This window comes from Gambusia affinis, linkage group LG05, assembly GCF_019740435.1.
Source record: "Gambusia affinis linkage group LG05, SWU_Gaff_1.0, whole genome shotgun sequence".
NCBI lineage: Eukaryota > Metazoa > Chordata > Actinopteri > Cyprinodontiformes > Poeciliidae > Gambusia > Gambusia affinis.
Window position 1 is genome coordinate 10,676,574 of NC_057872.1, and position 26,568 is coordinate 10,703,141.

Consider the following 26,568-nt stretch of genomic DNA (forward strand, 5'->3'; position numbering starts at 1 on the left):
AACTGCATGTTCAGCTAAAGTTACAATCTGTGCATTGACAACACATGAAAGGACTCTTGAATAAATACACCCAAAAAAGAAAACAAACCAGTGCCAGCTCACAACCTTGTATTTTTTAAAACTAGTCTACTGTGTTGATCATTTCGAAAATGATAGGCTACCATGACTACGTTTTAAAAATGTATGACGGAAGGTTAAATATTTTCCATATTACAGTGCTCTGATTATGTTGCTTAGTATTGGTTTAATACATCATTTTTAGTTTTAAGCTACCAGAAGAAAACTTTTTTAGCTTGTCACAGAATAGCCTATCTTAAAAACCATGGCACTCATTACCCAAAGAACTATCATAGCTTGCATTTTTTTTGGGACCTTCCCATGACAGTCTGGCGTCAACTAATTCAAACATCCATGACCGATAGCCTGTTAGTAGCAGCATAGAAGTTTCTCTCACCATATTAAGCACTGTAAGAACATATGTAGTGATGTTCGAATGGCCGTGATTGTCCATCATCTTTTTGTCAACTACAACAAGCATCTCCACATTGAGCTTCTGATTGGGTTGATCCTTCATCAGCACTGCCCGCTTGTTCCTGGGGACAATCTTATACTCATCTGGAAGGACAAAAACGTCCTCCTCTGGAGGTTTAGGCATATCTGTCAAAAATAATTACAAGACAAAAAGTAATTCAAATTAAATAACACTCATTCCAATTTTTTATTTTGTTACAACTGATCAGTTAAGTTGGGTAATGTTGAGTAATTGGACTTAAGAGTCCTTATTGAACATTTACTTTGGTGAGCTACCACAAATAGCTGCTTACTGATCTTCATACGCAAGAGTGGGTTTTGCAATCCTCCCTAATTCCACACGCAAAACCCACACACTGACTATTTATGTGTGTGTGTGGTTAAATTCTGGGCCCTAGTATGACAGAAGTGAGTTGCGTCTCATGTTTGTTTGGTGGTAGAAGACCCTGGTTCATGTCTGCTCATGTGGATGACATGATGAATACTGAGTAACTAAACCTTAAGTCCTTAACACCTCAAATAAGCATCATGTTCAGGTAAAAATTACAGTTACCATGAAATGAATGAACACTTAAATCAAATCTTTAAATATTGATCCTGAAAAATGAAAGCAAAACACTGTCAGTGCAGAACCTTATATTTTGAAATGTTTATGAATAATTTTGAATGTTACAGTCTACCATTGCTATGTTTTTAAATTTGTGAATGGAATTGAACAGTATAGAAATACAAACAACTTAAATGTGGGGGAAAAAGTTACATATTTTGACCTACTAATACATTTACTTACATCATAAGTGAAAAAAAAGAAATGTTAATGTGGTATTTCTACAGTACTTCATTCCAAGTTCTCTGCTTAACATGTGGGCACAAAGTAACTGTAGAAATTCTAAGTATTTCTAAACACAATGAGGAAGATGAATGTTGTTGGTTTGGAAAATAAATGAGAAATTGCCCTTACATACATTTCTTCCTTCTGCCACAGAAGTGCTGCCTCTGCCTCTCCCCGTGTCTGTAATCTCTGTGGTGACGGCTGCTTTCTCGACGCTTCAGTCGGTCTCCATGACTCATGACGTTAATTTTCTCACCCGGGTTTACGTGGATGTAACTTTTTTGCTTTAAGGGTGATCTGTATTGATCACCTTCATATGCCGTGTAGGTGGGTTCTGTTGAGGAGAGGAAGCGTCTGTGTGGTTTGTGATGAGATGCATCAGTGGATCTCTTCTGCAGCTTGTGATAGCTCTGCTTTGACCAGGAGTTTCCATCGCTCCTGTAGAGGATGTGTGGCTGGTGACTGACGGGAGCGGTGAAGTTCTCCTCCTCTGCCAGGCTACGTGACACTGGTCTTAGAAAGTAGTCTGCATCCTGCGTTCGGATAAAACCTGACTAGAGACAAAACAAAAAGTCGACTCAGCTAACGCCCTTACTCTTGGGCAGACTAACTTTTCAAAGAACCCATCAGCAGTGAATAAATATGTCAGGCTTTGGTGTTTTTTTTTTCATCCAAAAATAGTTAAAAATGATAACCAGGGGGCAAATTATCCTGCGCACTTGGGAGGTAGAATTTTTTCTTCTAACAAACATAGCCTAAGGGCTGAACTTGCTTAATAGCTACAACATGTTACCTCGCTTCTGCTGTTGGTTGAGCTCCTCAACTTGTCTTGATCAGTAATTAGACAGAATGTGACCTTTGGTCACTCCAAATCTGAACCCATTAAACTTCTGTGCGGCTCAATTATTAGCCTAGGCTCTTCACCCCTAACATCTGTTTTCTTGTTTTAGGTCAGTAGCTACTTATGAGCAAGACTTGCGTAGTGCGAGAAACATTCACTCATTCACAACTTACACTCTTGTTTACAGCTCAGCTTAGACATGTTTACTGCTTTAACTGTGTTAAAGGATTTGAATTAAGTTTCAGAATACATTTTTCAAATAACTTTGCAAATCTTTGAAAGTAGAATGGTTGTTGGAGCCAGACATGCTAGTCTCAGTATTACAAAAAACAAGCTACTGTGATTTCTGTGATTTACAGAAAATGGTCTGAAGAAAAGAGGATGTCCAGTTGTGTGTGGATGAAAATGCATTGTTGATGTCAAAGGCAAAAGGAGAATAAACACCACTTGCTATAACCAATATATGCAGAACTCCCTCTCTTAATGCACTTTAAGCAGATGGCTTACAACAGCAACAGCCCATATCGGGTCCTCTGTCAGCTAAAAACATTAAAGCTATAATTCCCGCTGGCTCACTAAAATTGGACACTTACAGATCGGAAGAATTTTCCCTGGTGTGATAAATTTTAATTTCCGATGCAACATTTCAATGGTAGAAGTTTGTCGTAAAACATAAAAGCATGCCTTATATTCATGGCTCACTCTTGTGGTGGGGTAATGCTGTGGTGGATATATTTGGCTGTAGGCCTCTTACTATTAACTAAGCATTGTCTAAACATTATGGCCACGTTTACTCCTTCATGATCACAATGTACCAGTCTTCTAATTGCTACTTCCAGCAGTATAATGTGCTACGTAACAAAGCTCAAGTCTTCCCAAACTGGTTTCTTGAACATGACAATGAGATCATGGTACTTAATTTGGCCTCCACACGCACCAGATCTCAATCCAACTGAGAACAATTAGGATGTGGTGGCACAAGGGATTTGCGTCATTGGAGTGTGGCAAAAAAAAAAAAGAAAAGAAAAAAAAAAAGCAACTGTTTGGGGCGTGTTGTGGTGGCGCAGGGGTTTAGCATGTCGCACATTTGGAGGCCTTAGTCCTCGACGTGGATGTTGCGGGCTCGACTCCCGGTCCCGGTAACATTTGCTGCATGTCCTTCCCTCTTTCCTGTCTGCCTGCTGTCGCAAAAAAATACGAGCCACTAGCGTCGTAAAAATTTTTTGGAGAAAAAAAGAGGAAAAAAAAACCAAGAACAAAAAACAATTGTTTGTTTATTAGCTCATATTTTTTATCAAAATGGCAAAAATTTTAACACCAAATTTTGTACATCAGTGATTACAAGTTTCCTTTATTAGGACTAGGTAAAGAAGAAACGTTTTCATTTTAGAGGTTAAATTGCAATTCTTAATCTATTGGAAAATTTTATTTTTGTCTTCTTCTGAAAAAAAGAAAAGAAAGTCCTCTAATGACTACCACAGACTACATGACTTGGATGTGCTTTTGTCTCTTTCAATCTCTCCAAAGATGCAACATATTTGTGCTGACCGTCCGCTGGCTTTGGAGCATTAGACTTAACACATTTGGCAAATTCTGTCATTTCTTTGAAACACATTTAATTGACTGCAGTCCTTTTTTTCCCTTGCCCTTTTGCTGAGTGGAGTGTGAGGTCTTTTGTCACTAGAGACAGAAAAATGGGCTGAAGCAGATAGTAAAAGCTGTTTGACAGAAAGAGTGTTTGGAGAACAGAAAGTCTGACTACAGTACAACATTTATGCGTGTATGCAAAAAAAGGCAAAAACGTTGTTACAGTTAGATGAATGTTTGCGAGTATAAATGTAAGTCCATACTTTTTCAAATATGTCAATTTTTATGCCCTCATAAAAAGCAGTTTTATGGAAAGCAGTTCATGATTGCAGGTGTTTGTTTGTCAGCTGCAAGAGTAACCATAAAGTTACTGTTGTTTCCTGACAAAGATAACCAGCACAACAGAAGAACACATAGAGAGAGACATTCAGAGCTGGAGACAATCTTGGACTTAAGCCTTGTAAAAAAAAAATAATAATAATACCCGTATGCATATATTTTCATTGTCTTGCCTCAAAAGCCGGGAGACAGCGCAGCTTTCTCAATGGTTTAATAGTTTGCACAAAAAGTCTGCAAAACGTGACCTTTTGAAGACTTTTTGTCTATCTCAGGAGACTGGGTCACACTCGTCCCAGTTCTCCATTGCCAGAGTCATCAGATTACACACTGTCTTCCACTAGGTGCAAATAGCTGTCATAAAATGCTGAAGCACTACTTGGGAGGGCGCAAACAGCTGGGCTCTCCAGAGTCAAGACTCACACGGACAAGCAGCAACAGGAATGGGGGCGGGCGGGTGAGAAAACTATAACGGAAAGGAAGAGGGGCATTCAGTGCATTACAAGGTGCACCTGAATGAGCAATATGTGCCTCTCTCTTATTTAGTTCTCCAAATTAATTGGGAATTTCCACCAGGACACGACTCTGATCCACCAGAAAACTACTTTACTTGACTAGGAAAACAATGATTGATATTCACACATGATAAAACAGGCAAGATTGTTCTTTTTCCAGATTTGTTCATGAATGGTATGCAACACATTGGATATAGCGACATGTCAAGACCACACTATCCTCTTTTCAAAGCTCTATCAGATCAGTAGAGCATCCCTCTTATAATCTTGGAAATCCCAGAGGTGGGACAAGTGTGCAGCATGAAATTATCACTGCTTCTGCTAGCCTCAGGGGAAAAATAATACAGCAGCACTTTAGCAGAAGAAAGAAAAAAAAGGTTTGTGGTAGAAGTGGGAGAGAATTACTATACAAAGCCATACAGAAGAATTTAAAGGGAAAATATTAATGGGAATTTGAAAAAAAAAATCCTTGAATGCTAGATTTTCTACTCAACTAATTTCTTACCAACTCTTTAGAAAGAGTCTTAAAAAAATCTCCAAATGTTATTTTTCCACATACTACTCCTACTTTTCACATATGACTATATAAACATAATCTTACTTGGCAAAAAAAAATAAAAATAAAAAATTAAATTGTTGCACATTAACTATATTGATTTGGGTTTTATTCCCAGACATATTCCAATACTAGATTGGTATTGGAGTTACAATATTCCCCTGTCTTTTACCTTTGAATATGGCCAAACTCCACGCAGAGGAACTAAAAGATAAAAACTAAACAAAAAAAAGATTAATGTTGCTAAAGTGAAAATCTCTGCAAAGCCCTTTGCTGACCCTGTAATACCCACCCCAATAAAAGCCAGTCAAGATGCCGCAACATAAAGTCGACACAAAGGAGGAACAGAAATATGATGTGTACTTTCACATGTGTGTGACCGTCCAGAGTATGAAAATATTTGGCAGGTGGATTGTGAGTTTAGTGAGACTGGCATGCTACGTTTCTTCCACCAATGCCTTGCTTGTGAGAAAAGGGAGTTTCATGGTTGATCTCTCTACTGTCATCAAAGCTGGAATAACTACCATCCGGGCTGCCAGAAGGGGAAAGTTGAAAAGGCGTCTGTTACTTTTCTCCCATCACTCGCCCTTGTAGGGATTTATTGTTGTAAAGACCCTTAAAACCTTCATCTCTTGATCTTTTTTTTTTACTATGATTTCTTATGCTTTCTATTTTACATTTATCAACCAGGCACATCTGCGCTCGGTAAGGGCTTTGAACCAATAATATTTTTCTTTAGGATAAAAGACTCAACAATAGTTAACAAAAAGCAGATCAAAGTTGTATCATGGTAAATTGAGGATGCCTAGGGAGACTCCGTTGCCAGTATTTGCTTGTTGTCAAACTTGGCCGATATAAGTGCATCCATAACAAAGTAGGATATTGCTAAAAAGATCATTTATTCTAGTAATTACATTTAGAAAGAAGATGCAGATAGACAGTGACAATGCTAAGGTTTTAATGAGCCTCAGTTGCTTTGATAATGGCGCATACATTTTTCTAGTGTCCCATAAATTTAATTACTGCAAAAGTATTTGATGGGGTTTTGGTCAGGCAAGTAAGCCAGCCCAATAAGTGTGATAATCTTGTTGTCATTGATTAATTCCGATTCTTGAATCTTTGGCAGTTTGAATATGTCCCAAGTCTTGTTGTAAAATACAAACAGCATCTGGATACAGTTTGTCAGCAGAGGGAAACAATAAGTGGTCTAATAAAATGAAATATAATGAACGCTACTTTGGCCTTGGACTTACAAAAACACGGGGAACCTACACTTGCAGATGAAATGTGGACAAACCACACTAGACCAGAAGCACCTGGTCCCAGTATGTCTATGTTCTATGAGATCCTTATTTTGAAATGAAATATACAATCATGTCAGTCCACCAAGTCTAGGGGCTGGCTCAATTAGAGCAGGAAAAAGTAATCACTTTCCCAATAAAATCTTTGCATTTCCATGTCATAGCACGGCCCCTTGTCTTGTGCACAATGTAGCAGTATAAGGCAATTTGCCTGCAATGCGTGATGGTACTTAAGTCAGTCTCTGATCCAATTTCAAGTCTGAAAAGACATTAGATCACCAAGCAACAGGCTGGTCCTTTTTTCTCCTTAACCCAGAAAAGACACCTCAGATGTTGTCTAGGAGTGAGTCACAAGAAATACAACAGTTGTAAGCCATGTCAGTGCTACATCTTAAGACTAATTCCTCCAAATGAACAGAAATAAATGCCTGAAGAAGCATTACTTTATGTGTAATGAATTGATGTTAGTGTCATGTTGTGACTTGAGTTGCTAGACTAAAATAACTCTTGTGATTATGTTCTTATTTGTTGAGATGCACTTGTACATCAGTCAGGCACAGAATTAGAAGTAAAAAAAAAAAAAAGACAAAATAAAAACTTAACTAATGACTCTCTTATGGACTATTGTAAAGTCAACAGTCTTCTCATTGCTTGTGTAGGTTGTGGGATAGTATCTCTCTAAAAAACCATGAATGATGAATTAAAAATGTATTCACTGCTTAATTATTGATGCTGATGTATAAGACATGCATCTATGCATTAGGACATCCTAAGATTATTTCTCTCTAACCTAAAACTAACTAAATCTTCTCGACATAAAAAAACAAAACAAAAATAAAAGTAAATAAAACTTGTGTTATAGGTACTTCTCTGGGGGAGTTTAATTTAATGGCTAGATTAATGTTACTATTTAGCTTATAATCAGTTGCTTTTGGTGAGATAATGATGTGAAAACCCGTGTTTATAAAAACAAAACATGGTTCGGAGCCTAGTATGGGACATGTGGACATTTTAGGAACCTTATCTTTATCTTTCCCCTCAAGCTTTAATATCTTTGATTGCAGACAAATAATTGTAGTTTCCCAACTTGCACCAGAAAAATTCCAATTCCCTTTGGATGCAATGGCCCACTTTGACCTGCCCAAAATCAACCGTGAGAACCACATTTATGGGCACTGCAGCTCTTCATGGCCAAATCTTTTATTTGGAACTCCTCTGAGGAGATACACACGTACAGATGAGCAAGTGTCCCTTGAGATGTGCAATTTGAAACCTCTAGTTTCAAAGGGCAATTCTCAGACACAGCAGTGGTTTCTATGAATCTAAACATTACCAGTATGACTCAGGCTTTTAATACAGTTAAAGACAAGCGCCAGGCTGTGGTTAAAGTGAGTCATGTTATTATGTTAAGAAATGTTCCTTGTGAAAATCGAGAAAATAATACGTATAGGATTTTAAAACTAAGAGGATCATACCTATGTACATAAAAGTTTAGTATTTTTTTATTGGGATAAGAGGGCTCAAATAATAGGGGTCAGCACTCTGACTTACCAAATGTCATTCTTTCAGGATTATTATTTTTTGTATTATATCACCTTTGTGTCAGACAAAGACCACAGTGGTCACTGTTAAAATTAGGCCATGTTCCTGCACAAACTAACAAAAAAAGTATAAATTTCTCTTTAGCAGATTTCATTCAGTACCTGAATGAAATTACTTTTGTTAAGCTGAGGAGGGACGCCTGACATAAACTAAATTGTCTTATTAAACCACCAGAAAAAAAAAAACAACAAAAAAAAAAACATGCAGGTGGTGCTTTACACCCTTAGATGGGAATAAACACAGATTATGGTTTCTGAATGTACATTGCTTTTGTTCTGAAAAGTTTGCATACCCAAGTGACCCTTCTATAAGCAAATTTCCACTGATATTTCCTCGAGTAAAATGCTATTTGGCGAATACCAAATAAAGTTTTCAACATTTCTATTGAGCATCAAGTAATCCAGTGCCTAGTCTCAATTAGACATTTCTGGGTTAAATACCAATTTTCTCCTCCCACTTTACAAATACAACTGTAATCTCACTGTTGTCTGATTTACTTTTGATTAAATTTTAGTCTCATTTTTTCAGATGAAAGCCCAAATGGGCTGCTAACTTCTTTGTTTCTTGATGTGCGGGCTTCAGTGTGTTTATATCATCACACTATCAAGACCAGTTAAGTTTATTTGGCTCCCAAACTCCTGATTTTTTGTAATTCGGGGAGTGTGATTAAAGCACTCCATGACAAATGTAAAAGCTGCCAAAACCTAAACTAAATCAAGATTGTCCCAGAGATGCACTTTCAGTTCAAATGACCTTTTGACAGATTAAAAAGAAACAAAAATTAAGTTTGCTTTGCAGTTGTTTTTTTTATATATATTTTGCCATATTGCAACTTCAAACATTGATGTATTTATGGTATTTTATTTGATATCGAAACACAAAATATCACATAATTGTGAAGTGGATGGACAGATTTTCAAACCAGTTTACAAAAAAAAAGCCTTAAAGAATGGGTGGCACATGTATTCAGGTGTAGCCAATTGCTTTGTGAACACACCTAATTAGTAAATAGAGTCCACCTGTGTGTCATTTAATCAGCCTACAACACAACTGTTCTCTGACGGTTTCACAGTTTAGCTAACAAAAATGAGGGAACAAACAGCATAACCATCCCAACTAAATACATCACAATGTGCAGTTGTAAGGTGAAAAAATTTAATAAAAGTTCTTGTATAGTTCTGCTAGGTAGAGCATTTTCTCCCTTTTTTCTACCTGGAATAGGCTGCAACCTGATTCTGAGCGTGTTCAGACTCACCATTCCCAGGCATGTGGACAGTGCCACTGAGGAGTTGACCCTTGACCTCAGCGACCCCTGGTAAAAGCAGTGGTCGTCTTGGTGGTAGGCCCTCAGGCTCTTTGTGCGGTTTCTTCCCAAGACCTGAACAGTGAAGCCAGGTGCCATCAGGCTCTCTGAAGCCTCCCTCAGCTCCAAGTGGAAATCCTGGCCCAAGCCCCTGAGCTGGAAGTGGACTGCTTCGCGACTGCTTCCAGTGTCTGGATGTTCTGCATCTGAAGTCAGGGATCGACGTCGTCTCCTACGCTTATGATGGGCGATTTCATGAGAGATGTACACACCTTGGTGGTTAACCTCATATGGGGTTACTATTTCATATTCTGGATGGAAAATAAAAGAGGACAGGAACAAACGGGGAAAGAAAATTATTTATGCAAAATTGTATAAATATTGAAGCCCTTGAATTCGAATGCAATCTAAGCAGCTACACAGGCATTTAACAACAGTGTTTGCTCTCTGGACATAGAGAAGGCCTGGAAAAAGTTTTTGTTTGATTATCATTCAAAACTTCTGACTTTTAAGAAAGCCTTGAACCTAAACAAGTAAAACACAATTTAAGAAATATGTGGCAATATAAAACTTGTTTATTTACTCAGTGACAGGGCAAAAATAAGCCCAAATATCTTGGATGTTGCCATAATGGATTCAATAGATTTATGATGTTGTAAAGGGAATCTAAGCATAAAAAATGCAATAATGATCCAGTCCGCTTAGAAACAAAAATGTTCATTTTCTACAAATTTATACTATACAATCCCCTTGTTAATTTTGGTGAAATTTCTTATATCTACAGCAGATTATTGCAAACCAATGCCATTTGATTAAAGTTTAAAATATTGTTATATTTTCACAACATTGTGTGTTCGAATACATTTTGTCTGTCCAGCTCTACATTTATTTTAGAATTGCATGGATACAAGAACTTTACTTAAAAATCCCTGCGGCATCAATGCTTATAAATCATTCAGCTGCAGCAGCAAAACGAATCCAATCTGTGAACCTACCACTTCCATGTTTCAGCATGGATGGTTAGCATGCGAGTATCAACGTTTTGATTTCTTTAACTCATTATATACACAAGTGTTTTTATTAACCTGAAAACAGCCAGAAATGAGAGCAGTCATGTTTCTGTAATGATGGGGCATTTCTGTGCAGATGTTTTATGAGAGAGATTAATACAATTTGGAATAAGGCTGTAACACAACAGAAAGTGGAAAAAGTGAAGTGCTCTGAATACTTTCCAGATGCATTGTAAATAGACTGACACCATGAAATGGGGTCCATGGCATTACTAAATCAACTGAAACAACCCTAGGTCTTAACAATACTTCCAGTCTTATATTATAGGCTCTGCCAGTATGATTAGTATATAATTTCACACAATATCCTCTTTCACATATGCATCTTTGTTTTCACACTTGGTCTGTTTAAACTCATAGGACCCAACTGCCTACCTAGCTACTAGAATATTTCCTTTCTGACCAATTAAGTTCAATATTAGTAGCTTTGATATTCAGTTTTGTTTTTGTTTTTTTTGTGGGAAATGATTCAGAAACGACTGGAATGCAAGAAAAACCAAAAATGCAAAACACTTTTTTAATTCCTTGGCAAGAATGAAACACTTTTCTCCTAAGTCTGTGCTGATTATAACAAAGTGAACATTGTTCTCCTCGCTGTATTTCATCTAGAATAATAAAAAAAAAAGTATAACATATCTTTTCCCATTTCTTTTTTTATGTTCTCCTTGACCTTACTCGTATATTTCTGCTGGCAGGGTCAAGACATAATTACAAGTAAAGCAGGCTTTTCCGAAACAGACCCCTCTGCAGAATGTGAGTTATGTTAGATTTAGTGTTTTACTGCATTTCAGGCTGCATAACTGCAGGTCATACAGGAGCATGGTAGGGGGTCACAAGCCTGTCCCCTCAAACTTTTATACATACAATAGTCCTCTGGTAAGAGAAACTAATGGACAGTTCTTCAAAATGTAATGATCGCTTAGTAAACTCCCCTAAAAGTACAAACCTCCTTCCCCCAAAAATAACAACAGTTCTATTAACTGTAGCAGAAAGTTGCAATTTAAATTGCCTGTCAAAAATATTCCTACTCTGTAGTTGTAATGTTGCATCTACAACATTCAGAGTAGTTAACAAGGGTTTTATGTGGTTGACCAGTAGAAAATGAAGTATAATTTTGATTTGGGAGGTACAACATTTTTGGTTTTGAAATAAAAATGTATTTCTAAAGTGCATCATTCATTTGAACAGCGCAGTTTTAAGTCTTCACTGTGATACACCCTCATCATAAAGGTCATGCTGTTACAGTGAAACATATGTCATAAAACAATGTTCCAAGTTTTGAATGTATAATACAGTGTTCACCAATTATTTAATATTTAACAAAGTAAAGAATGCTTGAATATCGAACTCTTGAAGAGTTGGAGCGATCAACAGATCTTTTAGAATAACAAGAGGAAAGAAAAATAACATTGTAAGAATACCACAGAAATCAGTTTGCCACTAACTAGTGGGGACAATGCAAACATAGGGCAGAAGGTACTGTTAAACTAGACCAAAGTAAAAATTTTTGCCTTGCATACAAAGTGGCACAGCAAGCAAACTTGGCAATCACCGTGACATGCCTTCACCATGTCAAGAGTTTTCTTCATTAAGGACAGGCTAGCTGGTCAGAGTAAATGGTTAAAGAGATGATTCTAACCACAGAGAATACTGGAATAAAAGCTGCTAGAGAACGGAGAGGAGGTTCACCTTCCAGTAGGACAATAATAATGACCATCAGCTAAAACTTAAAGGTTTTAGATCAAAGCTTTACATTTGAGCTAAACCTCTTAGTACAAATGTAGTCAAGATCCTCTTGACTAAAAACGGTCTAGTGAAGACCTCTTGTACTCAAGAGGTCTTGACTACAATGCTTAAAAGAACTCAGTATTGACCTCTCTTACAAAAACACAAGAAAACATGTCAAAGTTTGTGCTTACAACATGACAAACTATTAATGTTCCAAGATGTTAAAACTTCTGCAAGATATTAAACACATTATTACAGTGTACCATTGACAGAGTCATGGGTCATTTTGTCAGGTTAAAAGGCAATTTAATAATAGTAATCTTGAATGTATTGTGAGTTACAGTCATTTTTTTGGTCATGTGCAGAGTGAGCTGCTTTAATAGTAAGTAAATATAGTCCAGACACATGGTTTGGCTCTGCAGGTTGGTAGACAGTGTGTCATCACAAGCAGTGCGACTGACTGGGGATTTGAACTTTGTTTTGCGGTCCATCTTGAGGCAGTCATAAAGATCTTGCCCACAGAATGACATACATCCAGTCTCATTAAGACATACATATATTTTAAGCACCTTACTTTGCGTAGACTGCACCAGTTTCTAGCTAGAGAGGAAGGCAACCATCGAGTCTTTAAGTGTTAGCCATTGCAATTAATCTGTTTGATTGAGTAGTAATGCAGCGCTTAGGTGTAAGGCATGTAGATGTAAGCAAAAATGGATCCTCTCAGTCACAGTTTTGTCATGCATCATTAGCACAGGCGCACATATACAGCCATATGCAGACACCCCCTCTTCTAGTTAGCAGTCCCACTCCAAGTAAAAAAAAAAAAACAGCTGCACTGACCCGTGTCTGACAATACTCAAACAAAGAGTCTGCGGGAAAAGTGCACACAGACACACAAAGTTTGTCTGCTGACGTCTGCTGAACTGAGACAAGATCTTGCTGTTTGTTAGTGTGTTGGTTTAGTGAGTCCTGACGGTCATTAGCACTGATAAAACAGTGAGCACTCTGACTTAAAGTCAACACCGGTGTGAGCAGTGAATTTATATTCTCCATTATAATCCATCGTGTCAAATATGTTGTAAATGTTTGATATAGATAAATATCTGACATGCCAATGAAAGCATGAGGAAGTGGAGTATCACACATAAAAGTGAGAATATAATAAACAAAGTATTTCTTAAAAATAAAAATAAAAATAAAAAAAGTAGACTCAGCCTTGAAATCCAAACTCGAAAAGTAGACGAATATGCTTGCTTACACTAATAATTAGCTAATAGATAATTAGCTAACCAGTGCATTGTAAAACCTTTTCTCAGATCTTTGGGTAGTTTATTCTATAATTTTAGTAAACATGTATTGTTTTATTACCTTCCGTCATACAGAAGGTAAATCATTTTAATCACTAAAACAATAATGCGGATAACAGAGATCAGCTGCTGCAACAGCAGACACTAGCTATTTTCTGCCAGGTTGTGTGTCGCCTCCCTGTGGTGAAGAGAGGAAACGCAGCGCACAGGTGAGCGGTGACTCAGAGATGCAAGCAGCAGCGGAAAGACTTTCTTGGATTCGGACACTGCAGAAAAGCTCGCCATAATACAAGTATGCTTGCACACGCACATCACAACACGAAAACTAACATTTGGGATTTAATCAGTTAGATATTTATTAGCTTTAAAGACCTGACCTACCTGTGTGGAGAGGCAAATTAAGCGACCGTAGAACCGCCGAGGCACCTTGATATCCGGCACGGTCTGCACCATTATTCAGAAGCACGCTCTGCGAAGAAACGGGAGAGTGAGCGTGTCTCCCAGAAACCTACTAGTATGCTTTCAACAATTACATTATAATGTGATGACTTAATAAGATATGCAGACACGTGCGCTAAAGAGATAATTAATCCAGTGCAGCAGACTTACTTTGCTCGATGTGACAAAGCAGACAACGCACAAAATCAACCACAGCGTCAGGGTTATATCTACTCCATGAAAAAGGCGCAATAAAGCCATCTCTCTGGATCACCTTTTTATGTATACAGCATATATTAAGACAAAAAAAAAAAAAGAAAAGAAAAGAAAAAAAAAGACTCGGGAGAGCTTCCAGCAGCTTGAGTTGAGAAGTCAAACAGCGGCTGCAGCAGTTTGTTGAACAAAGCATCAACCAGTTTTAGATGTAGTCTTCCTTAAATGAACCACTTTGGTTTCCATTCCTCTCCAAGCGCAGAGTCCAGATGAAAGAAGAAAGTGCATGAACTCAAGTCCTCTCCCCTGTTAAGTCATGTTTCCTTTTCTCCCAACAACAATCATTCCCCCCCAGTCTCCCTCAGCACTCACTCCCTCTGCCGCGCTCGGTGTCTCTCGCTGCCCAGTGACCCCCTGCGGACCACTTGGACTCCCAGAGAAATCATGTGATTGTCATAAATAGGCCGTGATTCTTATTGGCAATAGCAGACTTGTATGAGAGTCGCACTGAGCCCTTTCCTCAGTGGAGTCTGCCGAGGCAGCACTGAACGTAACAGTGTGTGTTCAGAGGAGTGAGCGCAGGGGGTGGTGATAACTAGACTCCGGCTTGCAGCCAATCACGTTTGGCACCTGCGTTTGTATCGATCGCTTCCGCAATTCATTCATAACAAACGGCAGTAATTCACGGGCAATAATACTAATAATAAAAAAACAATGTCCCTGTATCCCATCAAAACAGTTTGGATTAAATATGACTGAAACTTTTTTTGTGTAGATGTCCTTCGCCTCTATGACAAAAAAGGGAGCATTTGTCATGATTACTTGGTAATATGCATGACCAATCACGAATAGCCTACCATTTTACTCATGAAAGAAGCTGCTGTTACACAAGGTGTTCCTGATATGTTTGTATTTTTAACTTCCTGAGACCATATGCAGATGTGTTAATTTGCTTTCTATTAGCAGTTAAGTGATTTGTCAATATTGCACTGAGCTGAAATCAATGACATTCACTTTCCATACTTAATTGCAACTGAATGTGTTTTAACTGTTAATTTATTTATTTCTGTACAGTGCATTTATCTAGGGGCAATTCATAATAAATATAATTTTAAGGCATTTTACTAGATAAACATAAACAATTTATTTGCAGAAATAAGTCATCTGATCAGGTCAGTCATCCAGAGTGGTTCAAATTTTTTGCTTGGTCACAATACAGTGCAGTCAAATTTCATTTAATGCCAATTTACATATATATATATATATATATATATATATATATATATATATATATATATATATATATATATATATATATATATATATATATATATATATATAATATCATCCATCTGTGGGAGCTGATCCGAATTAATCAAGTTAGGAACTTTATCACAGTCCTTTGTTACAAAAGAAGAAATTAACTTTTAACAGGAACAAACCTCTACTTGACTCTGGGTTAGTTTGAACGACTACCTGCTGCAATGGGACTTGAGAAGCCAGAAGAGACGCACACAAAAAAAAATGAAACAGAAGAAGCAGTGTGAGTTCACTTTCTATGTTAACAAAAATTTACGTTGCAGCGGTAGCTCCATGTAGTGGCAGCTAAACAAACTACATGCAGTTTGCGGTAACAGTAACTCCTTCAACTGCTTTGTCCACAATAGAGGCAGAGCTACAAAGGAAATGGCAAGGCCAAGTGCACCATTTGTATGATCTCATATCAGCAACACATTTCAACAAAGAAATAATGTGTAACACTTAAATGCAAAAAAGGAAAACAACTTCAGGAACATTTCACAGATAGCAAAGTTTTCTTTGCAGGAGAAAAAAAGTAGCATCTCTTGTAACAGCATACATTTAGACAAAATGCATGACGTTTTGTCAGTCTCCTCAGATGAGGTAATATGCGATTCGAAATGGGCGGCACACAATTATAAAGTACTGCACTACTCACATTGTGTTCAGAATATAAAGTCAGGTCCTGCCCCTGCCTGAGTGAGTGAGAGAACATTTCAAACTCAGCAACTCTCACCTTAAACTTTCTTAATCTCCTGCCTTTGGTGTAAAGGAGTAACTGGAGTAGCAGAGGCACACTGCAAAATTCCTATTTTTTACCACTCTAAGGCCAATTTTACAAGATCTATCAACAAAAAAACGACAGCATGGTCCCTGCCGGGCAGTCTGACATTTTGTCTTGTTGTGCACATACTGATTTAAAAAAATAAAAAAAATTCCACATTCAAGGTGAAAACTAAGAAATTCTGCTTGAGAACGAAACAAAAAGTAAAATGTAATTTTGTAGAATTTAATTTCCTTCCATTAGCATCTATTATAGTGAATCTGGTTATCCAGAAATAAGGGTTCAGTAGTTTTAATAGAATCCTTCTGGTGTTTGCTCATTTGCTGAGATTTCAAAAGCTCCAACTGGTTTTATTATACAAATAGAGTATATTCTATTAAAAAATGAGTCCTGATAATTTTAGAATATATAGAATACCAGAGACACAAAAAGTGGAGCTTTGGCCAGCATAAACTAAATGACAAGACAAAAAAATATAACGAGAAAAAAACGTACCAAAGCTTTGCATGAACTAAAACTTTACATGGAAAGCTTGAGATGAAGCTAGATTTTTATGTTCCAGCATCAGAGTGAGTCCAAGCATATGTCCACTTCAACAAAAGAATGACTTCATAAGAGGAAAATGTGCTTCTTCAAAAGATTTGAATTGGTTTAGCCGGGGTCCAGATCTAAATTCAGCAGAAAATCTGTGGTTATCAAAAGAGAGCTGTGGACAAGACGTGTCCTCACAATGTTTTGAAGAACTTTTGCCAGATTGAGTGGCAAGAGATGGTATGCTGCCAGACTGTTACCAACAAAGGCAGAGTGCAGGACTCGAATTAAAAGCTGCTTCAATAAAGTTAATGGGTTCTAGTGCAGGGTGTCAGACTTGTTTTCATTTCAGAGCACATCTAGATCACGAATGTCCTCAAAGGGCTGGTTCAGAATGTAAAGGTAAAACTACCCAAACTTTTAAAATGTTATAGCTTTCTCTGCATTCTCTAGTGTGCCCTGGTTGTTGCATGTTTTCTCTTTATTTTTTCTTTGACACATGTCACGTTATAGTTTCTGATCAATCGGAAACTTTAATGTTTCTGGTTGTAGTTGAGTGTTTTCCCCACTCAACTACTTAAGACTAGCAGCAGCAGTGACTGACCTGCTGGAATTGTGCATCTGCTGAGCTCATCACACAAACTACTTCTCAGTCCAACCCTTCTTCTAAGAATGGTTGTAAACTGCGTAATGGAAATGTGAGGTTACGATGACGTGCTGAAGTCACGAAAAGAGTAGGAGCTTCTTAAAGAGACAGAAGCCAATCTTAAGTTGTGAAATTGCAAAGTCAAATTTCTTTTAAGTCATGTTTCATATACACAGCATTTTTTTATAACAACTGATGGTAACATAGTTTACTGATTATGCTATAAAATATCACTACGTGCCTGGAAAACACAATAGCTTTGCAATTGAATTAATTTCTTACTTTTGTTCCACTAGGCCATTTGGAAACAATTCTTTTCAATGCTGACAAGGAAATATCTGAACTTGAACTTGGTAATCTGGAACTTGTAACCCAAAGTTGATGTGAAAGTTACACCCTGAAGCAGGTAATTAGTAATTTGCATGGGTTTAAAGCCTAAAATGTAACATTTGACCCCGTTTAATCTTCTCGTCATTCTCCTCGTCTCAGCTGTATTCCACAGCTGCACTGATAGGCAGCATGCCAAAGTCTCCTAACTCCCTACAATCATTCATAGAAGTGCTCAGAGTGTGGGAGCCAAAGGACCGTAGATTGATTCTTGAGCATTTTACTCTCTATAAAAGAAAACCAGATGAGATTCTTTGCTGTGTGGCAGCAGAAATAAATGTGGATTAAGTTTTGTTGATGAGTTCCTTTTAGCTGTAAATCTGAATATGTGCATCAAGGTGAAAGGAATCTGGTTCTGCTATAAACACAAGTCAGCAGAGTTTAACTCCAGTTTGACTCTGTAGCTAATAGACTACCTATGAAATGGACCAACATTTTATTATGTTGTTACATTAATGAGGACTTTAACATTTTCTCCCCATTTTTTTTTTTGTGTGTCCGTCGGGTCTAATGCTCAGGGCTGGAGAGGATTCAGAATTTATCCCATTAATCAATGGAAGAAAGGTTGAGTAAACTCTGCACACACTGCCAGTCCATCACTTATCACCAAACCAACAGGTTGACTCAGTCCCACAGTCAATTTAAAACCAGCAGCTTGACAAAATACTAAATGGAAAACATAAAGCCCACACAGCTGTAAGAGAAATGCTGACGGCTACAAATATATAATGCTTTCCAAAGGAAAGCTTTGAGGAGATAGACTTGAAAAATGGCTTATTAATGTTAAGAGTTTGGAAAGTTTTACTTGGTTTAAAAAAAAAAAAAAAAAAAATCAAGAACTGAAATTCTACAAAATGGCATAGCATATACTTTAAAATAAAAATACAATAAAGAAAGTACATAACAATCAACTGTGTTCCAAAGCAAACTGTTTGTTTTTTTAAAAAAAGCCTGCTTATGTGTGATTATTTGTGAATGTACTGAACAAAAGAAGATGACAGAGGAGTTGAACAGGTGTAGAAGAATTTTAATAAAAATACAACAAAAACTGCAAAATATACCGTACACACAGGAAACCAGCAAGGAAGCACGAGGCAGAAGGAGGAAAGGACGGAAGTAAAGAAAAGGATCTGGTGAGTAGTGATTGAAAATGAGAAGATTAAATACTGAAGAGGTTGGATGCTGAACTAAAGAGCTAGGCTGATGAGCTAACTGATTGCACATGCAAGTGGAGGGAGGAGGAGGCAGCCTGGTGATAGAGAGACAGAAAGTGGCACAGGGGACGAGACAAAGTGTACAGGGGAACAGGAAATAATTCTAAAACCAAAGAATAACCAGACTAAAGAAACTTAGTAAAACTAAAGTAACAAAGAATAATTATAAGAAATAAACATAACCAGAAACACTAAGAAGAAATGAACTAAAGGAAAACAGGAACAAGATCTAACCAAAATAACACAGAAGTAAACGACAAAGACAAGCAACTACTTCATGTTTGTAAAGAGATTATTTATTCTAAACACAAGCAACTACCAATCAAATATTTAATTCCACTGAACCTTAAATATTTATAAAAAAAAAAAAACAAGTAGTCAACCACAAGTTGACTTTGACCCTCAACCTGATGTTGTGATTGTGATTGTAAAATATAAGACCAATTGTACCAAAGCACAATGAAGAATTTATATAGAAGGGGGGTGAATGGATATGATGGAGATATCAAAGCCAACCAGCTAGCCTTTTTATGACTAAAGCTCTTCTAAAATAAGTGAAAAGATAAGAAAATATGAAAGCATTGACATCCTCAGAATGATATGTTCTAAGCCTGTAAAACTGACATATATGAAAAAAAAAAAAAAAAAAAAAAACATTGCCTAAGTTTGCCAAATACTGGATTCAATCAGTGATAAAATACCACAATAAAAAACAAATTTTAACCATATGTTTGGAGGCTCAGGAAATTTGGGCTTTCAATGTGTCAGCAGCGGCTCACACTGTAAAGCATCCTTTCTTCTCTGACACAGCATACGCCAGGCACACATGTGCGCTCGCTGTAGTGCAACACTTACTAAGTATCTATGGAGCAACTGGTGTGACATGACGTCATGAAGCAATACCCTCAGTGCTCTGCATGAGCCAGTTTTTCCTATTTGTTTTGCAAATCCAAAACAGCTGATTGGGCCGTAGCCAACCATTTGAACTTTTTAACTGTCTCAGAACTTTGCTTTGGGGCGTACAGAAGTTTATGGGGGTGTTGGGTTAGATCAAATCACGAGATAAAGAAATAATAAAAAAAAGATGCTGAAGTAAGCACAGCACATCGGCATTGATGTGAACTACTGGATGTGCAGGGAATGTTTTTGACCTCTGAACCGGACAGCTCCTGTAAAAGCCTCTCTGTTGGTCCGACTGCTTATTCTTCTGGCTGCTTGTCTCTATCAGCTTGGCAATTTGCCAGAAAGTCTGTCTTCAACATCATGTGGGATGTACACAGGCAAGGCACTGATTCAGAAATGAAGTTCATTCAAGAGCAGGTATTTTCTGGTGGGTCAGGTACATAGTATGAAAAGCTTTAACCCAAACTGTGTTCTCCCAAATACTTTCACGGGACTCATTATTATGTACGCTTTGCTAATTCTGGGCTTGATTTGATTTGTAAGTTGTATATCACTAGATTCCTTGAAGGACATTCTGTCCTTTCCTAAAATTGCCAAAGGGCAATTTTAGGATAAGTGGGTCCTAAAGGGCTTCCTAAACGTTTTAGTTCTCTTCCTGGTGGTACCAACAACCTTTTCAGCATGTCAATGTTCTTCTTAGGCCATCTAATGAGCCATCATTTGATCCAGGTGCATTAAACCAGGGAGAGAACTAAAATATGCAGGATGCCGGCTCTCGAGGACTGACTTTGGGCACCCCTGCTCTATGGGATTGAGATCTGGTGACTGTGGAGGGCATTTATTCATGTTTTCAAATTGTTTATACTAAATTATGACTCTGGTATCCAAATGTTTCAGGTGAAATTAATTGTAGTTACATCTACATCTATTATTTACCAGGAATGGACGGTCCATGTGAGTTTTCAATGGCACCTGGTAGGGTCTTCTTCCTGCTCATCTATTGTAAAATTTGACATGTTGTGCATTTAAAAATAGTATTCCCCATATCTTAGTTGTAGCAATTGGTTCTCTGATCTACTCTTACTTTTTTTATAGAATTTTGAACCAGTCTGGAAATTGACCGCTTTCCTCTGAGTTGAACAAATCATTTTTGGACACAAAAATGGGACCCACTGGGTGTTTTCTCCTTTTTGGATTATTCTCTAAAAAACATAAAATATGGTTGTGAGTTTACTCAGATCAGCTCACCTGGAAGCAGCAACCATGTCATTTTCCACAAAGCCTAAATCCACTTTCTGATCCTCACTTCAGCAAATTGTCTTCTTCACGTTTAGATGACTGAATGCATGACTGACTGATTTGGTGTTTCCCCATAATCAAAAGTGTTTAGTTAGGGACACTTAAACTGAAGATGTTGAACATCAGTATGACTAATTTACTGTATATAAACAAGCTTTTAGAAACAATTTATGTAGTTTTACTACACTTTCTTGTTTTGGCTTCTTCTAGGTGCTTTGAGTCATCTATTTAGCTAGCTAATACTATCATCAAGAGAACTTGTGTGTCTGCGTGTGTGTGCATGAGTGCATACACCCTCAGTTAATGCACTCTTGTGATTTGTGTGTGTGAGTTTTACAGTCTGTTCATGCATGTATTTTCATGCTTAAGAGTTTTGGTCTTTAAATGTGTCTGTGTGCAGCTGACAGCAGTTCTGAAATTCCTTTCTGAGCATCACAGAGGGGAGGCTAATGGGAGCTGACAAGGAGCAAACATGAAGGGAGGCAAGAAAGGAATATGAAGGTGAGAGTGAAACGAGAGGAGGTGGTGGCTTCCAGCTTTGCTCATGGCTGTGGGCTTACTTAGTCTTTGGGAAAACTCAGCAGTCTGTTAAAGAACACCAACATGTTTAGAGCTGTTATCTTAACCTTATCTAGTTTAACCTATACACATTGAACATATCAACTCTTAGTAAATCAGTTCCTACCTAAATACTTGCAAATGCTCAAGTTTGGCTGTTTTTTTTTTTTTTTTCAGAAGACAAACACTAATTTCATTCAATTCCAAGTTATGCAAAAAAAAAAACAAAAAAAAACAAAACAATGGGAAACAAAGTCCAGAAAAAGACAAACAAAAAGGTCAAATAGCAAGAGCACAATACTTTCACAATAAATATCCATTTTTGAGTTGTTTGGATTGCCTGGTCCTTGAATTGAATTTATTGTTTTGATTTTTTGATTTTTATTTTTTTGGTTAAGATTATCAGCAACCTCCATAGGTTCTCTTAATTTGTTTTTTTACCCCTTTGTTTTCTACGAGTTGTCAGTCACCACCTCGCCCTGTTTCCTTCAGGAACACCTGCATCCACTTACCTGATTACCCTTCATCAAATTTAAACTCCATTTTTCCATAAGCTGCTTCCAGATCCTCTGGTCAGTTTCCAGATCAGTTTAGTGGTCCCATAAGCCAGCTGTGCTTGCACCTAGCTTGCTTTTAGAGCTTTTTTCATTAATTCCCTTTTTCTCATTTTAATTTAGATTTTTTTTATTTTCCCAGCACACATAAAATTATCTTAATGTATTTGTCATGGCACCAATTACTCAATCATGAACACAATCACTTCAGGTGTTTCAGAGCTTAGATTGACAAGTGGATGACTATTGTAATCCATATTAGAAAAGATATGGATTAACACACCAACAGGTTCAAAAGCTTTTCTGACAAAAAAGGACTGGGATTCATACACCAAAACTTGCATGGTGTTCAACTGATGTATGCACAAACAAATATGAAACTGTGGGTTCTCATGTGTCAGTAGTTTATCAACTTTAAAATTCTAAGCATAAAAACAATGTCACAAAGAGATTGTCCTTAAATGTAATTTTATTTCTCAGAAGGCCTTTAAGACCTCACATTTGCCAATTTCCTTTAAATTTGGAATTTACAATCCCAACACTGATATCTTGTCTTGTGAGGGATATGGGATGTTTTTCTTCTTTTGCTACTAGAGTTTTCCATAATGTTGCCAAAATCATGTGCACATGCTATTATCTTTGTAGAACCACAGTATGTCTAGTGCTATTGTGCATAAATGTTAGGCTTTCAGGAATGATTGGGGCAATTAGAGAAATAAATAAACAAAACAATGTATTGTGCACGACAGAGTCTATAGTCTTTGCAAACCTTGAATTTGTTTGGGCCTCTCAGCACCTCAGTGACAACTGGGAATTTAGACGTGTTGCTGTTGTATTAACATTAGACAACATTCGGGACACTCGGACTCAGGATTTTGCCCTCCATAATAATGACTGATTAGTAAAACTATTGTGCTAATGTCAGCTCTCAACATTGGTTTGGTTCACAAAGTATTGCAATGTGGGAGGTCTTGTCATGACACTGCTTGACCCCATAAGTAGTTATAGTTCATGGTGGGATGCAAGTTGACGTTTGTCCTGATTAATCTGATTAATAGCAGCAATCATTGTGGTGTTCTTTCTCTTTCCAAGTAGTGCATTAGGTAATTAGTCTCAATTATCTGTGTGTTTATTTTTAGCAACAGTTTTGCAAGGAAAACACCGTCTTCACTGTAAGCATGCGACACATAGTGTGTATATGGCTGAAGGCAAATTTCTTCACAAAGATGCGAGCTATCAAATGAAACAAATCTATTTCTTTTACTTTAGCTATAATAAATGAGAAGGCAAAAAGTTGCTTACATGTAAATAAAAACCTTTTTGCTCAAAAGCTGCCTGTGAAAACCCTGATACCTCCTCAGGCTTCTCTCTCTTGTAGATTTGCCCAAAATATAAAATGGAGGCCAGAGGAATTGTGCTAATTATTGGAAGTCAGCTGTATGTGTGATCAGTGGGGCAGAAAGAGCATCTCTGGAGGGATGGATCATGAAAACAAAGTGGCTAGTCTTATGACACTCTGCAGGGGTGAAAGCTTGCTAAAGTTCACCACCTCTCTGTTTTGTAAGCAGCCCTGTTATATGAAACTGCTTTTATCTTGGGCAGGCAAAAAGTGCAAATATTTTATCAGAGATGGCAGTCTAGCCAAAGTTTTTTTTTTTTTTTTCCTCCCAAATTGGGAGTCATCAAAATCTTAACTTGAAGCAATACTGAGTGCGTAGGTATCGAGACGGATTTGCATTAGTCTGTAACTCCGGAAGCTTTGCTCAAACCATGCAAAAGTGCAGGCTAACAGCAGTGTCTGTTCACTGGGGATGCAAATGCCAGTCTCTCCTCCTGCGCTGTACAGTGGGTCTATTTTACTGTGCCAGAACTGAAGGAAAGTATTCGTCTCTGCACTCGAACTTTTGCATGTGTACAAACCAGTAGGAGATTTCTGCCACGTGGGAATTAATATTTTGGACAAGAATCTCGGTACCAAACAGTCCTCTAGTGTCCAAGGGACGTGTGGAGGATGGACGACAGATGAGGGAAAGCACAAACCTCCTCATTTAGTTCAAACCTCATGCATTTCAAATGCCCTGCTGAGAAGGATGGTAATTGCAAAATGCGTGTCTTGTACAAAAAACTGTCTCTTTTTTAAATAAATTATATTTTAATGTCATACGCATTAGCTAATAGACTCTTTATGGGATAAAATGTATATCTACAAAACATTTTCTTTATTAAAGAAAAAAAGAATATTGGTAAGCAAGATAACATGATTCATTAATTAATTCACTATGTCCCCTGCATTGTAGAAAGGATTGTAGGGAGGCCTCAATCCTTTCTTGATCTCTTTCAAAACTGACCCAGTGAGATTCACAGTAATTTAGAGTTTGTTAATGTTTCAAAGCCTTCTCTAATCTGGTAAACACTTGCGTTGTACCAATATTTTGCTCCTTCTACAAATGATTAGTAAAGTCAGCGACATATACGATAGGTGCATTAAAATTTAGTACCTCTGAGAAGCATTAGAATAACAACAAACTTTTAAGTACATAAACGAACGCCTTTAAACACTTTGCTTTGAAAGTTTTAACTATCTTTTCTCTCCCCAGTGCTTCGAACATGTCAAATGACAAACACTGATTTATAGCAGGAAGTATATTTTTTGATGTCAGTGAAAGTGGGAAAAAAAGAGAGAAAAGTTAGATAGTTAGGGACCTATCTTAGTTAAGTGAAGAAAATAATGTTAATGGTCTAGCAAGTCATTAACATAAAAATACACTATGATTAAAAGTTAAGAAATCTTTGCACAAAAGGAGACTATATGGTCCAGCTGATAAAATCCAAAATAGTACTTGGGTGTTATTGGGAGTTGCGTTTAGTCAGGCATTCTATCACTGATCATTGAGAAATACCTTGTTTATGGCCATGATTCAATATCTATCATTGGATTAGGACATCTTTGCTGATCACTGTCAAAATGGTAATGGAAATAGCCCATAACAATTGCTCCCTTTCATTAGGAGAACACATTCAGAGTACATGAGGAGGAATGAGTCACACCACCAGACTATTCAAAGCTGCACTGTATTTGCTCAAATGGATTAAAATTTTGTTGGCACATAAAACTGACAGACATCAATTCGCCCATAGTCACCAAAGCAGCAATCCAACTCTGCCACCAGTGGAAATCAAAGAACAGAACTTTTTCAGACCACCCAGGAAGACACTCAGCCACACACACAGACACACCATCACTATGTGACTCAGAAGTAATTGTCTTTCTAAATGTGAACTTTGTATTTACCTGTAGGTCTTAAAAAGAATAAAAAATAAACAAATAAAAAAAGCTGAATTTAGGACCATCAAAGAAATGTTTTGGGAGTTATAGACGAACAATCCCATTGTTACACACTGACTCACACTGAACTGGCACAAAAGTTTTGCTCTGCTACACGGTGGCATGGCTCTCAAGGAAATTATCCTGCAACTGAATAATGATTCCTTTGAGCCTTCCCGCTTGTTAAATATCCACAACAATTTATTTGTTTCTAAAGTCAAAGGATTGGGTTTTGATCACAGAATCTGTTTAAAGGGCTTGTTTTTTTTGTTTTTGTTTTTGTTAGAATACACTTTACTTTCAGGCAATTAAGCAGAGATTTCACAGTGAGAAACTATCAATGAATAAGAGACCTAGCAGCATAGTACAAAGCCACAAAAAGAAAATGATGTTGGAAAAATATTGCATAGCTGGATGACTCTTGATTTTAACCTGTAACCTTGAAAGTGTTTTGTCAAGTCTCTCTGTAAAAAAATGTCTCTAAGTTTTACTGAATGACTAATATGGAAGAACAGCAAGAAGGTGATCTGGTCAGATGAGATCTGAGGTCAGTGTGCAAACTGCAAATCACCACGAAAGCTGCACAAACCTGATGGTGGCTGCACCAAGCTGTGGGGATGCTTTCCCCCATAACATGATGGGGAAAAGCATCATGCTGTGATGGAAGAAGGTTCCATGTAAACCTTCTTTCTAGGTTTACATGGAGAGAAGTGTAAACCTATAAGTTCTGGGTAATCCTGGAAGAAACCTTGTTGAAAGGTGAGAATGATTTTAGACTTGGGGAGGTGGTTCACCTGCCAGCATGTAACGATCATAAATATAGAACCACATTTAATTTAGAATGTATACTAAGACTGGGATTCTCTCTATTAAATCTGAGTTTTAACTATTTAGCATGTAGACACTAA

At 37.4% G+C, this 26,568-nt stretch overlaps 1 protein-coding gene across 1 annotated transcript in view; it reads right to left on the reverse strand.

Annotated features, from left to right (window-relative positions):
• The window catches only part of LOC122831282 (A disintegrin and metalloproteinase with thrombospondin motifs 16), a 50,646-nt gene extending 35,923 nt beyond the window's left edge, over positions 1 to 14,723 (reverse strand). Inside the window, exons 1-5 of the mRNA XM_044117364.1 lie at positions 14,119 to 14,723; positions 13,891 to 13,978; positions 9,357 to 9,715; positions 1,497 to 1,917; positions 455 to 657 (exon numbers count right to left, since the gene is read on the reverse strand). Coding sequence (XP_043973299.1) covers positions 455 to 657; positions 1,497 to 1,917; positions 9,357 to 9,715; positions 13,891 to 13,978; positions 14,119 to 14,208 — 1,161 coding nt within the window. The 5' untranslated portion in view covers positions 14,209 to 14,723. The remainder of the gene's footprint in view (positions 1 to 454; positions 658 to 1,496; positions 1,918 to 9,356; positions 9,716 to 13,890; positions 13,979 to 14,118) is intronic.
• Positions 14,724 to 26,568: the final 11,845 nt, after the last annotated feature.